Source organism: Diadema antillarum, unplaced genomic scaffold (assembly GCF_040938485.1).
Source record: "Diadema antillarum isolate AM-2024a unplaced genomic scaffold, OU_Dant_1.0 seq00000023_RagTag, whole genome shotgun sequence".
NCBI classification, from domain to species: domain Eukaryota; kingdom Metazoa; phylum Echinodermata; class Echinoidea; order Diadematoida; family Diadematidae; genus Diadema; species Diadema antillarum.
Genome location: NW_027271141.1, coordinates 66,801 through 83,194, shown reverse-complemented (window position 1 = coordinate 83,194; position 16,394 = coordinate 66,801). Strand labels below are relative to the sequence as shown.

Below are 16,394 nucleotides of genomic sequence, written 5' to 3'. Positions count from 1 at the left end.
TCGTTAAAATGGGAGTGCACTGTATTGGCTCAGAGAGTCAGACTTTCAGACAGTAGCCTATACTATAGCTGAGAGTTTGGATTCTTGCTCTACCGTTTTCAACCCTCTGTACAAAATGTTAATTTTGCACAGGGGTCAATTGGTGGGTATGGGAGTGTGTGGTGAACAATGGCCAGGATAGGAATGCTCTATTACATATTCATGAGAAATTCCACTAACATAGCTAGTGAAATATAGTGTATGCAAGCACATGAAAACTTGTGCTTTTGTTTTTTTCATGTGCATGCATTTTACCCTTTACCATGAATTCAGACTAGCAGTGCCCAGGGCAATCCATCATAAATTATTCATAAAGCATGCATGTGCCTTGGAGCAAGAGTCCAAAAACCTAAGCTGCATTTATAAGATTTTGCATGCCGAGAATCACTGTTTTGAAACACTGATTTGGAACACTGATTTGAAACACGATTTTGTCAGGAGAGCATTTATAAGATTTTTACCCTGAATGTGTTGGGGCTCTCGCTCAGACTGTGCCATTACGCAACTCATTCTGTGCAGTTTGTTCTTCAGCAAAAGGTCAAAAAGGGCGCGCGCAAGACATTGTGACGTCATTTAAACAGTGTTTGAGATCGGGGTCGCATTTATAAGATTTTTAAAACACTGTTTCTACAGAAACAATGTTTTACAGTAAGTTACGGCTAGCGTTTAAAAGATTTTTTTTTCTTGCTAGAAACACTGTTTGGCCAGAAACAGTGTTTCAAAACACTGTTTGTGGCCAGAAAAAAAAAATCTTATAAACGCACCCCTCGTCAGCAGATCTTTGAAAAGGTGGTATTCGTGGTATTCATGTCTATTGTAAGCACACACTCAATACACATCATTGGTTCATGTGTAAAGTTCAATTTAGAACAGAGGGTTCGAATTTCACCAAAATCTGGACCTTAACATTAAAATTAATCATGGATTTAAAGAAAAAAATTCATGCTCTCATATTCAAATCATCTCCAACTAAATTGTACACTATTCAGCTATTACTTGACAGTGTTATCTGATGCATAGTACAGCAGACCGACAGGAGAGCTAAGAGAAAGGCACGGGCAGTCTTAGTATTGGCCCCAACAGACTTCATCTGCTGCAAGTGCTCTAAGGATTGCCACTCAAGAGTGGGGCTTTACAGCCACTCAAGGCAGTGCAAACTTCTTGCCTAGCTAGTGCTACGCCATCGTTTCTCGAGACGAATGGATGCCAACCAGTTTTGAGCTATTAAGGATCAAAAGTGGGACATGTTTTTTGTAACACCTAGTGCTATTAGATGACAGTAATATAAGGTGATGAATAAATGCGTATCCGGGCAATTACCCCGAGAGGGCAATTACCCCCCCCGGCTAAATACTGGTTAGTGGTAAGCTTAGAGTAACGATTAGGGTTAGGGTTAGGGTTAGGGTTAGGGTTAGGAGTTTGAGTTAGGGATAGGATTAGGTTCAGGATTAGGATTAGGATTAGGGCCAGGGGAAGGGTGCGGGGTAATTGCCCAGGGGGTAATTGCCCTAGACCCGAATAAATGTTCTATTCATTGCAAGAATTAACAATCTTCAACAAAAACAATTCTCATGGCTCTCTCATAGATAGAGCATAGTCCCCATTTTAACAAATTGAGATCCTAACCCCCTAGGGATGCTACCTACCAAGTTTGGTGAACATCCATCATGAGGTTTTCAAGAAGATGAAAATGTACAATTTAGGCCTCAATTTGGACCTCCCCACCCCTCCCCCTGCCCGCAAGGGGGGCACCCCTGGATCTGCTATCAAACAAACTTGAAACTACAGTCATTAATGTACTTACTCATAGTATTAACTTAGCTCTATCACTTCTGATTCTAGAAAAGATTTTTAAAGATTCCTTAATTTTGGGAGGTTTGGGTCCCTTGGGGCCCTTAAGGTAGGACACAGTGCCCATTTGAACGAATTGAGATCCTACACCCCTAGGGAAGCTACCTTCCAAGTTTGGTGAAAATCGGTCATGGGGTTCTCAAGAAGATGAAAATGTGCAATTTAAGCTCCATTAGGACCCCTCCCCACCCACCTCCCCTGGGTCCCGGGGGGGGGGGGGGGGGGGGGGGAGGGGCATCCCTGATTCCGCCACGGACCAACTTGGAACTATAATCATTAATGTACTAACTCATAGTATCAACTTAGCTCTATCACTTCTGGTTCTAGAGAAGAAGATTTTTTCAAGATTCCTTAATTTTTGGGGGTTCGGGGCCCATTTTAACAAATTCAGATCCTAACCCCTAAGGGATGCTATCTGCCAAGTTTGATGAAAATAGAAAATTTAAATGAGAACTTACCTGTTTGAAATTTAAATTGTATTTTATGAGGAAGGCGAAGGAAGAGACTACGATGCATAAAGAGTAATAATAGGAGAGCCCGCACGCGCGTCCAGCAATATTAGTAGCTCCGAAAAATGTGAATACCAATACCAGCAGTCATCCTACTGCTATTGAGAACTACCTGAGATTATGAAGAAGGGTGGGAGAGGAGGGACTGTAGTCTCTTCCTTCGCCTTCCTCATAAAATACAATTTAAATTTCAAACAGGTAAGTTCTCATTTAAATTTTCTATTTTATTTCGGAAGTCTCGAAAGAGACTACGATGCATAAAGAGTAATAATAGGAGACTTTGAAGCTGGTAGTCACATTTTTTGGCCACACAGAACTGTGCCAATGACCATAATTACCACAAGGGGTACAATGTATGGCTTTACCTTTTACGATAATACTGCATGGCTGAAACCCCTATTCTCATTCCTGAGGGGTTTCGCGTAATATGTTTGAAATGTCTTCTCGTTACTCCAGCCTGCCTGTGCCAAAATCTCATGTACAGGCAGATCTTTCCTCTGGGCAGCAGACGCTGAGGCTGCTCTCGTGGAGTGTGCCGAGAACATGCTGGTGTCAATCCCAGCTTCTGTCATAACTGTCTTAATCCATGGTGACAAAGTTTGGGTAGAAACCCTGTGATACGGTTTACAAAAACTTATTAACAGATACTTTTGGTCCTTCCTAATGATCTGAGTCCTTCTCAGATACTCTCGAAGGTATCGTACAATGCAAACTCGTCTGTCTGGAGGGTACGCTCTTAGGTTAACGACTTGGCCTGTATTACCAGGTCTGTGGTGCTTTAACAAGTCATCAATGACGAAATTGACAGAGTTGTCTTTGAATGTCATCTTGTCTATTCTCAAAGCATTCAATGTCTGCACCCGCTGTGCTGAGAGAAGCGCTAATAACATTGTCACTTTCAACGTTAGCTCTTTCAAACCCAATTCGCCTGCAGGTGATTTCCTCCTCAGATAGTTGAGGACAGTTCTAACGTCCCACACCTCCGTGTAGCGTGGTCTGGGGGGTCGTAAGTGAAAGACTCCCTTCACAAATCTAGTTATTAGAGGATGAGTGCTTATGGAAAACGAACTGTCTGTGAGTGTCAGAAAAGAAGCCAGTGCACTTCTAGCAGAGTTTATAGTACCGTAGCTGGCTCCCTTATGGAACAAGTCGGAAAGAAATTCTAGTGCCCATTCCGATGAGGTCTGGAGATAGTTAATGTTGTTGGCAGTGCAGAAAACTTTCCATTTGCTGATGAAGCTATGATATTGCTGTCGTGTAGATTTCCTCCAAGAAGCTACAATGACCTTGACGGTCCCTGCACTCAATCCCTGCGACCTGAAGGGTTGGCTGAAAGCCTGCAACAGAGCAAATCCAAATGTTTGTGTAAGGGGTGGGGCATAAAAGACACAGGTTGAACAAGAAGTTGTGCATGTCTACATAGGACAAGTGGTTTTTCAGTCAGCATGTCCTGAAGTGCTGGGAACCATGATTGTGTAGGCCAGTTTGGTACTATTAACAACCCTGTGGCTTTATCTGCCCTTATCTTTTGCAGACATTTAGGGATAAGGCAGAAGGGAGGGAAAGCATAGAACCATAATGGACCCCAATCCACTGTAAATGCATCTACATTCTCTGCCGAAGGATCAGGCTGCCAAGTGATATACCTGGGTAGCTGTGCATTAAGTCTGGAAGCGAAAAGATCGATTTCAGGGAGGCCGAAATGTTCTACCACTTCAGTAAATTGGGCTTTGTTAAGCATCCACTCTGTTCGATCATTAAACTTCCTTGACATGAAGTCTGCTGTGGTATTGAGCCGTCCTGGCAAGTAGGCGGCTGTGATCCAAATCTGTCTTTCAATACACCATTCCCAAATATCATGTGCCAAATTGTTGCATTCCTGGGATCTGAAGCCCCCCATATTGTTGATATATGAGACTGCAGTTGTATTATCCATTCTAATGAGAACATGAACATTTCTCAGGTTAGAGCAAAAGGACTTCAATGCCAATCCTGCTGCAAGGGTTTCTAGATAATTTATCTCATTGTTAACAGCCTTTTCTCTTTCCACTTCATTCCATCGTCCCCCTATGTTTGTGCACATGTCTGTTGCTCCCCAACCAGACCCACTCGCATCAGTGCGCAATTCTATTGTATGCCTGGGTCTGTCGATAGGATTAGAGGTGTACTGTATGTGATCAATCCACCACTTAAGTTCCTGTTTGGCTCTACTAGACAAGCTCATTTTCCTATCAAAATGACCTTTATTGGCCTTCAATGCCAAAATCTTCTCTTTTTCCAAGATTTTGTAGTAGAGGGGCCCATATTGGGCTGCAGGAAAGGTAGCAATCAGTTTCCCTATTACTCTAGCCACTTCTCGGATAGAGGATTCTGTGGCATGCAACAGACTTGTGCACTCAGCAGTGATATCTTCCTTCTTAGATTCAGGAAGAGTAACTGTCATGTTCACAGAGTTAAGGACAAATCCCAAAAAGGTGATTTCTTTAGTGGGTTTTAACACTGATTTAGTCTGATGGACAAGAAACCCCAAGTCTTCGAGGAGATCAGTCGTAGCATCGACTGCTCTTTGAGTGCTAGCCTCAGTCTTCCCAATAATGATAGTATCATCAAGGTATCCCACTACCATGTGACCTGCTCTTCTCAGATGAGCAAAAACTGGTTTGAGAAGCTTTGTGAACAAACGCGGTGCTGTACTAAGCCCGTTTGGCAGTGCGCAATATTGCCAAAGTTTGCCCTGCCACACAAATCGCAGGTATTTCCTATCCTGCGGATCAACTGGTACTGAATAGTAAGCATCCTGAAGGTCGACTGAGGCTAGCAAGCAATCTGGTGTAATAAATTGCGTTGCTGTATGGATGGAATCCATTTTGAAATGCTGATAGACTAGGCTTTTGTTCAACTCTGAGAGGTCAAGAATGACCCGAAGGCTGCCATTCTTCTTAGGGCGGGTAAAAATGTTCGAGATGAACTCCCCCACTTCATGTGAACAAGGTTCAATAACATTCTTGGCTGCCAGTGAATCAATTTCAGCTTGGATATTGGCCAAATCTTCATTCTTTACTTTGAACTGAACCAAAGGATTAACCCTTTCAGGTGGAAAACATTCAGGCTTGAATTCAAGTTTATAGCCATTCACAGCTTGTAGTACTGTGGGATCTGAAGTTAACTTCTCCCAATTACATGCATGAAGCCTCAGTCGACCTCCAACTGGATGGTCATTTACACATGAAGTGGTAGGTCTAGATTCTATAGATCTAGTAAATTGAGGAGTAGATCTAGAATACCGTTCTTCTAGATAAGGTAGAAATGCATCATGGTCAGTTACTGACATGTCAAATGAGCAATATGTTGAATCTATATCTCCTACCTCTTCAGAGGCGGGCTGTTGGGTTACTTGTTGTGGGGAGTCTTGCTTCTGGCCTGTGGATGAGCTCTGCTCTGTGGCCGTTGCTGTGGGGGAGGTCGCGACTTCCCCTGATAGCGCTGGTCTAAAAAAGGACGATTTGCTGTTCCATGCACGAAGCGTGAGGCTGCAGCGCTACGCGAGCCCGTCCAGCCCGCATCGCGAGCCTGCCGGCGAGCTCCGCTGTTGAAGGGCCGTCTGTACGGATGGAAAGAGCCGCTCGGACGAGAAGTATGTTTCTGCTGGGTCCTCATGACCCCAGCAGAGGCCTTATGTTGTTCTTTTAGATCTTTCATCTGTCTTGTGAGATCATCACCAAACAACAGCTGCGTGACTGGTGTAGAGGGCTTACAGAGATGCACGTATTCCGAGTTGATGTCCGGCTTAATCAGCTCCTTTCGCACGCAATTCAGTTCAAAGTGCGCATTACTCAATAGAGCAAGTGCGTCTTGCTGAGACTCGGAGATATCTCGCGCGTCGAGAGAGCGAAGAAGAGCCCCAATACCGCGAGTCAGACATTTCTGCACTCTCTGTAGTTTCAAATCACGATTACGCGTGACGGACTGCAAGTGTTCCCAAATGGGAGCGTTCACTTTAGGTGTATCGAGGTGGGGGCAGTTGCTCGGTGGGGGGTATTTTTCAACCGTTTCCTCAATGGCTTTATCTTCTAGTTTGTTGCCAATAAAGTAGTTCACCGATTTTGCGATTTCCTCGTCAACTGCCTCCCCAATCCCGAGGGGGATAGCATACTTGGCTGCCAACTGTGGTAGCTGTGCAGCAGGGGGAACCTCTTCCACCCCTTCGTCAAAATCGAACGGTCCATCACGCTCTGCGTCTTCAGACATAGACGTATCAAAATCGTCCCCAACAAAATGGCGGACGTTAGTAGGCAAGCGGGAAAATTCCTCCGCTGTAGATTTCGATGTAGACGCGCCTGTATGTACCAAAGCAGCACGGCTAGTGGTTTTATCATGCGATTGGGGAAGGTGTTTCACCACTTCGGCGAGGAGATTTTCAAGTTTGTCTAGACGAGAACTAACGTCCCCGGAGGTAGACGCCCGATCCTCGGAAGGGGCTTTTGATACCGTATGAGGAGCTTTTTTGGGAATTTTCTTCATCGTCTTCTTCCCTGAATCTTGAGCCTTTCCGATGCTCACATTCTTCTGTACGTGTGCCGTACCGGCATCGCCGGAGGGAGGCGCTGGTGGTGGTAACTCTGACTTCGTGGCACAGACCTCCTGTCCACGTGTAGCACGTAAAGCGAAGGATGGATCGTGCTGCTCTTTCGAGCTCATATTTATCGAACCACCGTAACGTTTAGGCTCGAAAGATGCGTCAAAACACTTCTCAGTAGGTTCCGGATGACCGGCGAAGCAAAATTTCTCGCGAGAAGGAAAATTCCGGCGATGAATTTATGGAAAAATTTCAAACCGCGGAGCTATGCAGGAGAACCTCCTGTCGGCTGGAACGAACGCGAACGTATTGCTGGACGCGCGTGCGGGCTCTCCTATTATTAGTCTTTATGCATCGTAGTCTCTTTCGAGACTTCCGAAATAAAATCGGTCACGGGGTTCTCAAGAAGAAGATGAAAATGTACAATTTAGGTGCCTTTAGGACCTCTCCCCACCCCCCCTCCCCTGGGTCCAGGCGGGGGGGCACCCCTGATTCCGCCATGAACAAACTTGAAACTAGTCATTAATGTACTAACTCATAGTATCAACTTAGCTCTATCACTTCTGATTCTAGAGAAGATTTTTAAAGATTCCTTAATTTTGGGAGGTTTCAGTCCCTTGGGGCCTTAAGGTGGAACACGGTGCCCATTTGAACAAATTAAGATCCTACACCCCTAGGGAAGCTACCTTCTAAGTTTGGTGAAAATGGGTCATGGGGTTCTCAAGAAGATGAACATGTACAATTTAGGCTCCATTAGGACCACTCACCACCCCCCTCCCTGGGTCCCAAGGGGGGCACCCCTGATTCCGCCATGAACAAACTTGAAACTACAGTCATTAATGTACTAACTCATAGTATTAACTTAGCTCTTTCACTTCCGGTTCTAGAGAAGAAGATTTTTAAAGATTCCTTAATTTTGGAAGGTTTGGGTCCCTTGGGGCCCTTAAGGTGGGACACGGTGCCCATTTGAAGAAATTGAGATCCTACACCCCTAGGGAAGCCACCTGCCAAGTTTGGTGAAAATGGGTCATGGGGTTCTCAAGAAGAAGATGAAAATGTACAATTTAGGCTCCATTAGGACCCCTCCCCACCCCCCTCCCTGGGTCCCAAGGGGGGGGGGGGGGGCACCCCTGATTCCGCCACGGACAAACTTGGAACTATAGTCATTAATATACTAACTCATAGTATCAACTTAGCTCTATCACTTCTGGTTCTAGAGAAGAAGATTTTTAAAGACTCATTAATTTTAGGGGGTTCGGGGCCCATTTTAACAAATTCAGATCCTAATGCCCTAGGGATTCTATCTGCCAAGTTTGGTGAAAATCAGTCTTGGGGTTTTCAAGAAGAAGATGAAAATGTAAAAAGTTTATGCACGACCGACGCCGGACGAAGAGCGATTGAATAGCTCAGGTGAGCTGAAAATGTACACTGTATTCATTATTCAGCTAGAACTTTGAAGGTGTTGTTATTTTATCTTTAAATCATGTGACTCGCAATAAGCCGTACCTACAGGACCCATGCTGCACAATAAACCTACTTCTTAATTGTTACAGTAAAGTGAACAAATGTGTATTCTTTGTTTTACTTGTTGACTGAGTTTCAGTACACTGTCTTCTTTGATTTGTTTAAACCTACATTTTGCAACTCCTGGGAAATGTGATATTTGTATGGCACCTTGTATTTTCACAACAGCTGTTAAAAATAACTTTTCAATGTACAATTGTACTTTACTATTTTTATCCGTAAGTACTTTCTTGTTTTAAATTCTAATAACAGTGCAGTCAACTCCACATAAGTCTACTTTGACTGGAAAAACACTCAGCAATTTGGGCTATCTTTGGCTTCTGCATGTTCAGAGGAAGTTGATACACATGACAGCCCAATATTTTACTTTTTGCTATATTTAAAAAAATTACATATATGTATATTTAACCTTTTTTTATTTCCAATATTTATTTTCACTATTTCCCTTGATACTTTTTTTTTTGAGAGAAGAAATTGTGAGGAAAAACATTTACCCTTTTTTCTCTCTATTCTTCCACTATTTTTGGAGATCTGAAAAATAGCTTAAAAATATATTTTCCAATATCTTACCATGATTTCCAAGGTAATTCTAACTATTTTCTTTCTATTTTTTCTCTATTTTTCCTATTTTTATTTTCCAGAAAGAAATGTTGAAATATATGATTTTGCTATTTTTCATTTTCAGGGTACTTCTGGGCTATTTTTCCCCCTATTTTGGACATGAGAATAATCTTTGCTTGGTTTATTTTTCAACTATTTTTCATCTCTATTTTTTGTATTTTTATTTTCCAAGACAAACAAGGTAAAATATATATTTTCATCACTCTTTCCATTATATTTCTGAACTATCTTTTTAAAGCAAGAAAAAAGTAAGAGAATATATATATATATTTCTTTTTTGTCTTTTTTGTCTATTTTCCATCTAATACACACTATTTCATTTCGACTGGGGTTTGCATACGTGCTCTTAACTGTGTGCTCTGCTTGGGCGAGGCGCTACACTGATGATGTAAACAAAATGCTTCTATATTGGGAAACTGGAAAATTTTCAGCATGTATGCATGGGTGGAAACTAGCTGCTTTGCAGAGGTTTGCATTCACAGAGTGCTTTTCTAGTTTTGTAAACCAATGTGCCCCCAGTGTCTTTGAAGTGTCATATTATTCTGGGTGGAAAATTAAAGTAGAAAGATTTAAACAAGAACTCCCTGTTCAAAGTTGAGATTTATTTCAATGAATAATTTGAGGAAATGTATAACACATTCTCCTCTCCCTCCCTGATATAACTCAAACTTCATTAAGTACTCAATCTTTAAAGTTTAGTTTGTTACAGTGATGAGCACACTGTTGCTTTGAATATTGTTGGCACATATGTCAGTGGGATCTTATATTACACCTCCCATCAAATTCTTCATTAAAATAGATCTCAAACTTTATATGGTTACTTCTCATTTAATCTTTCTAATTAAGCTTATGCTACAGTTTTTCCAATCTTGATATGCTTACCAGCCTCAAGCCTGGTCTTGCTTGTCAGGTGCTGTAGTCATTTGCTAGGCCCGGCTTACCTGTAAGCACACCAAATTTATCTGAATAGGTGCAATTAGCAAGGAAATGAATGTAAACATGACCATACTGGGTTGCAAAGCTCTCAACCTACCATAATGTAGTGGTGTCTGGCCATCAGAATCAGCTGCATTTAGATTAGCACCACATTTGAGGAGGAGTTTGACAATGTCAAGGTAGCCCCTGTCACATGCCCAGTGGAGTAAGGTAAGACCTTCAGTGTCAGGTTGATTGATGACCGTACCCTCAGTTGACAGCAATATTTGCACCTGGTCAACTTGACCTTCTTTGCACCAGTCATATATTGATTTCTGATTGTCACTGAAAATAAAAAGAGAAAATGCATAGAGAGAGAAAGAATGCATTAGTGTTTCTATTCTTTCACTGACTCCTTCATATGAACGTAATTACAGTTAAACTCGCCTAAGTCAACGTCACATATGTCGAATAATCGTGCAAGTCAATGATTTTAAAAAGTCCTGATTTTTCCCCATTGACTTACGTGTATTAATTCACTCACAAGTCGAATTTTGTAAGTCGAATACTCGCCTAAGTCGATGAAATTCCAAGAACACTTTCACGGAAAAACCATTGAATTCACTGTGCCTAAGTCGAATAAGATTTTATTGTGTAATAAATCACTGTCAAAATCACCAGACGCCAGTTTTTGTTTACATACTGTATATACCAAAGGAAACTTTGCGTTAATGAACATTAACGTTTCAAAACGCAAGCGGTTTCACCTGAATCGTTAGTAACGCAAACTAACGATCGGGAAAAGTAACGTTTGTGGTAACGATGAGTAACGATCCCTAGCGCAAATTAACAATGTTTCGTTAACATAACTATAGGTAACGCAAGAACTCACGCGAGATTTGGTTTTGTAACGAGACCTGGTGAAAGGACGACATAGCCCCTGCCCTTTGTCCCCCATTCGTTATAGTGTGTGGAGAACCATGTTTATGGGTATTTTGCAAAATAATTTTGCAAAATACCCACAAACAAATTTTTGCATAATTATTGAGGTAGAATCAGTTGAAATCACTCAAATACTGATCCAGATTATCAAGGGAACAATATTCCCCAAACATTTACAAACATAATCTTTAATAATATTCTATATTTTTTTAATTTTTATGACCAACCTGAGTATGTATGCCCTGTATTTTTATCAGGATAGTGACTACTAAAAATTGAATAGTAAAGTGTTTACTTCCATTGATGAAGGACAGTTTGCCATTCAGTTTCAATAAAAAACAACTTGACACAAGAAATATTAATTTTAATAAAGATGCAATACCTGCTGCGTGGAACCCCAGTAATCGTGTAGATTGTCTAGCAATCAGGTCATTAATTTGAGTCACATCTCAGTATGTACACCCATGATTTTTGTCATGGCTACTACTGAAAACTGAATAAGGACAATTTGTTTGTCACTTGCAATAAAAAAAAATGGTACAAAAAACACTAATTTGAAGTAACATCTTCATTAATATCACATACATGTGTTATACAATGCAGCTACAACGTAGCTAGAGCTCTACATTGAGTGGTGAACACTACCCAATATACTAGTAGTTGAACTGCAATTTTTCAAACTGCTTGTGTATAACATTCTGTTTCAGTACCCTTTAAATCAGAGGTCTCTACTTAAAGGGACTGTATAGTTCTGGTTCAGATGGGAATTCTGATTTCAACTTTTACAAGATAATTAGCACTTCTTTTATGAAATATTTAAATAGCATACAATTCCAAGAGGAATTCAAAGTTAACATGACAAAAATCTGTTTTGAAATGGCTGAGATATCCAGAAACGTGGAGTCCTAACAAAAGGTGGGTCACATTTATTATTAGGACCACTTCATTTTACTTTGTATTTGTTTGTTTTTTGATATCTCAGCCATTTCAAATTGGATCTCCATCAAATAAACTTTGAATTCCACTACTCTGAGATTTGTATGCTCTTTAATAATTCATATAATTGGTTTCCAATCATCTTGTAAAATGTTGAAAACTGAATCCCCATTTCTACAAAAACTATACCATCCCTTTAATGCTGATTTTCATTGTGTATTTTGCCATCTCCCCCTCCCCCTTTCTGAAAATTGTTCAGTCAAGTTCATGTATTGTTTCAAGTGTCTATAACTCAAAAGTAGCTGCAAAATTGGGATGCTTTCTTCAGGATGATTGACCATTTGTGTACTGAGAGACCCTCCCAGCTAGCTACATGCATTCACATGCAATATGTATGAGGATGTCCCATACGTAACGCATTTGTCCCATACGTCTACTATTTTTCTTCTTCTTTCTATGGTATTTATCTTCTCTAAACAATAAATTAGAACTTTCCAAAAGGGCATTCAAATAACCTTAATAGCAATTTCAGAAAAAACCTAAAAAAATGACCTCAATTTGTTACGTATGGGACATCTCATGATAGGACATGAGCTAATTTGCATAATCATTTGCATAATCCCTAAATTTTCATACCAAGTTAAACTACTTGATGAACTTCTTATGTCCACATATTAATCAAACATCATTTGCTTTCCTTTGAATAAATATGAATTTTTATAAATGTCCCATACGTAACGCTGTATTTCACATTTATGCAAATGAAGCCCTTGAAATTTGCATAAATTTACATAATATCATTTTTTCCTCCATGGAAATCAAAACTTCATTTCATAAGCTTCAAAATGATACCAAACATGTCAATATTGAGCAAAAGATGAAATTTTGCCTTCTCAGGGGACCTTATCTTGGACTTGCCCAAAGATAAATTGGGAATCGTTTCGTCCAGATTCCTTTTTCATTTTCAGTTTTAAACTACAGAATTGTCAACATGATGTGGATATTTGGAAAAAATAAAATGCATGATTTAAAACTCTCCTTATTGTGTCAGCCACAATATACTTAAATTTTAGAAGACATAGAGTAAAATCAACTGAGATACAGGTGCTAGAACGTTGTCAAGTCAATGCATGGTTGTGAGAAAAATCACCTCCCATAGACATAACACGTAAATTTGGCTGATTTTGAGTCTGTGTCTTTAATCACAATTTCCAGTATGATGACGTCGTTAAATTTCAAAACAATGATATGGGCCTGAAAGGGAAATATTCACAGTACAACATATTTGAATTTGGGATATACCAGCAAATGAATGTCAGAAACATTACCTAAAAAAATAACAAGGAAAAGTAGAAATTACGCGGTGCGTAATATATGTCACAGCTGGAAGTAGCATTTTGTAGCAAAATGTACAATATAGGTCAAAAATCAAGGTCAAAGGTCAAAGAAGTCAAAATTCTGTGTAGAAGTTTTGAAGCCCTCACCTAGTGCCATCACATAAAGCAAATAGAATCGAAATCGGGTTAGAAATGGCGAAGGAATAGCATTTTGTGGCAAAATGTACAATACAGGTCAAAAATCAAGGCCAAAGGTCAAAGAAGTCAAAGGTCAAAATTCTGTGTTGAAGTTTTGAAGCCCTCACCTAGTGCCATCACATAAAGCAAATGGAATCGAAATTGGGTTAGAAATGGCGAATGAGGTCTTGTCGCCACAGCGACAAAATATGTATGTTAATAATTGGGAACTGGGGCTGACTTGAACTCTATTTGCAATATCTTGAAATATTATTCATGTTTAATATCTCTGAATGGTACTGTATACCATTCACCAGGGAAGTGCTGGAGCGAATTTGAATGCATTTCATGTGCATTTTAAATATGAACATAATATTTTTCATGTTCTTGTTAGAAAATCATGAAATTGCATGCTGATGAATTAAATTGAATGAACAACTGTAAAACAACCAAGGTTTGTGTGCATTTTAATTTCAGGAATTTTGCAGGAGCCAAGATTCGTGTAATTAAAATGCACATGAAAGACCTTTCCTAACTATACGCATTGAATGTTAGAGGCGATTCGCGAAAATTTCATGCTGCGAAAAAGGCCGTTGGCTCCAATTTGCGAAAATTTCATGCCGCGAAAATATCGTGTTTAACAGCATACATTGAGTAATTTCAATCTACGTGATCATTCAAATTTGCTTGAAACTGAATGATCTCATCGTTGAATTGAAAGCAACTCTGAAGAAATTGGGTAGGAAAACCTGTATTTTGTTCTCTGCAAGGTACATATAGACACAGGATCTGGCCATAGTTAGAGCATTTATGCTCCCTTGATGGCCTGACAATAATCTCACCACATAATGCTATGTTTACACCATGCTCTTGGCAGCCACGGCAGTCCTGTTTCAGGCAACCGCGGACAAAATGGGATGGACATGTGACAACGTGGTGGGACAGGATGGGCAAATGTTACAGGCCGTAACTGCCGTGGATGCTGTGTCAAATTTTTACACTGTAAAAACATTTGCCACAGCAGTCCAAGTGCTAATAAGAAAACTTGTATGCCTTGATAAAATGGGGGCGAATGCAATGAAATGCGACGGCACATGAGCCACAACAAAACTTGGAGGCAGTTCGTAGTGGGATGTGACGGAAAATAATGATAGTCTAGCCTGACCAGACGCTGCGAGAACAGCATCTGTTAGCTACATATTCACTGGGGTGAGGACTGGAACGAACAAGACTAGAATGCAGAGGAGAAAAAACAGGAGAATGCCTCATCTACACACGGCACACTATGTTTCGGGCAAATAGGGCTGCTGTGGCCGCCGGGAACATGGTGTAAATGCAGCTGATTTGTGTTCTCGGTGGTATCTGCTTTTGATACCAGTACACTTTTTGCACATACACAATCTGACTATACTCTTTGAATTTTCCTTGTACACTTACTCTTACCAAAGTCTAACCCATGGTTACTCTTTATGTTCCGCAACAACTGTTCTGTAGTTACGTCTTACCTTAGTTTTTCTTCCAGATCTGGCACCATAGTACTAACTCCAACTCCTAGTCCTAGAGATGACTTCTGACCCTTGACTTTTATCATCCAGTCTAGGTCAACTTCATTCATGGAGGTAATGTATTCTTTCATGGCTTCTCTCTTGCTCATGTCTTTCAAGCCGTTCCAGGCATCCCTACGGAGAGAGTAGCAGATTGAAGAACATATGTAACACACTGGCAGTATAATTATTTTGTCACTAATGGATTAGAAATACTTGGCATATGAGTGGTGTCAGGAAAGTTCCAGGACAGGTGTCATAAATGAGTTATTTCAAACCCAAACTTCGAACTAAGGGCTCGGTCACTCAGCCCAAAAGTCACGTAAATGCATGAATCACGCATGAAATTTGGTGTGCATGCTTGTCCGTCGAGAATTTTCGTTGATTTATGCGATGAAAATCACCAATGAATTGCACAAGATCTACATAAAGATAATGCAAAAATCACTAACAAACCACACACTTTCAGCGCATAGGCACGCAAAGGCCCCAAATAGGGCGAATACATGGTTGTGCATGATGACTGAGGTCCACTGAAAACCACACATATCTGCGCATTATCACTAATAAACTGCGCATGAATCGCGCATGAATGTGATACAACATTTTCGCGAATGGTGACTGATATTCCATGCATATTTCGCGCATTGTCCACGTAAGAACTACGCAAACTACGCAAAAATTACATAAAACAGCGCAATACTGTGTAAACTCTTACGCGAAACCGAGTTTTGGGCTGCTCAAAACCTGGAACCGTGTAAAGCGCCGATCTGGTGCACAACGGAGGACAACTACGAAGGTTCCATGTCAGACAAACTCTTGAAATTTGCAAATGGCGCATGCATCGCGTAAGGCTGAAATTTCTCGCGTGACTTTTGGGCTGTGTGACAGGGCCTTAAAAGGTACAATGTATTACCTTCAAAGAAATCTATCTAACTGGGATCTTAGCTCTCTGCAGCAATCAGATTTTTCACAACATAATTTTATATACATTTCTTCTGTTTCAGGTCGTTCAGCAGTGAGCACAGAGAAACAAAGTTTCTGGTACGTTTGGGGAAAACTCTGTCAGAAGCTGAAGATTGCTGCAGCAAGTGTACGGAGATGAGACGATGTCATGCACATGTTATCCCCATGAGCGCGAGGCCCTTAATGACCAGGACTGAGGTCAACATTGACCATGTCAGGCAGATGGTGCATGGCGATTGTTGGCTGACTGTTTGAATGATGGCAAATGAGCTGGGCATGAATCAGGACAGCGTCTAGAAGATTCTCACTGAAGATCTAGACATGCAGAAAATCTGCGCAAAGATGGTGCCAAAACTCCTGAGTGATGACCAGAAGAATCGATGCATGCAAGGTTCACGGCCAGCTCATTTGACATCATTCGAACAGACAGCCGACGATCGCCATGCACCATCTGGCT

At 40.9% G+C, this 16,394-nt stretch overlaps 1 protein-coding gene across 1 annotated transcript in view; it reads right to left on the bottom strand.

The window, feature by feature from the left end:
- LOC139725181 (acyl-CoA-binding domain-containing protein 6-like) overlaps positions 1 to 15,210 on the bottom strand; it is a 43,964-nt gene extending 28,754 nt beyond the window's left edge. The window contains exons 1-2 of the mRNA XM_071636274.1: positions 14,933 to 15,210; positions 10,154 to 10,380 (exon numbers count right to left, since the gene is read on the bottom strand). Coding sequence (XP_071492375.1) covers positions 10,154 to 10,380; positions 14,933 to 15,081 — 376 coding nt within the window. The 5' untranslated portion in view covers positions 15,082 to 15,210. The remainder of the gene's footprint in view (positions 1 to 10,153; positions 10,381 to 14,932) is intronic.
- Between the last annotated feature and the right edge of the window lie 1,184 nt (positions 15,211 to 16,394).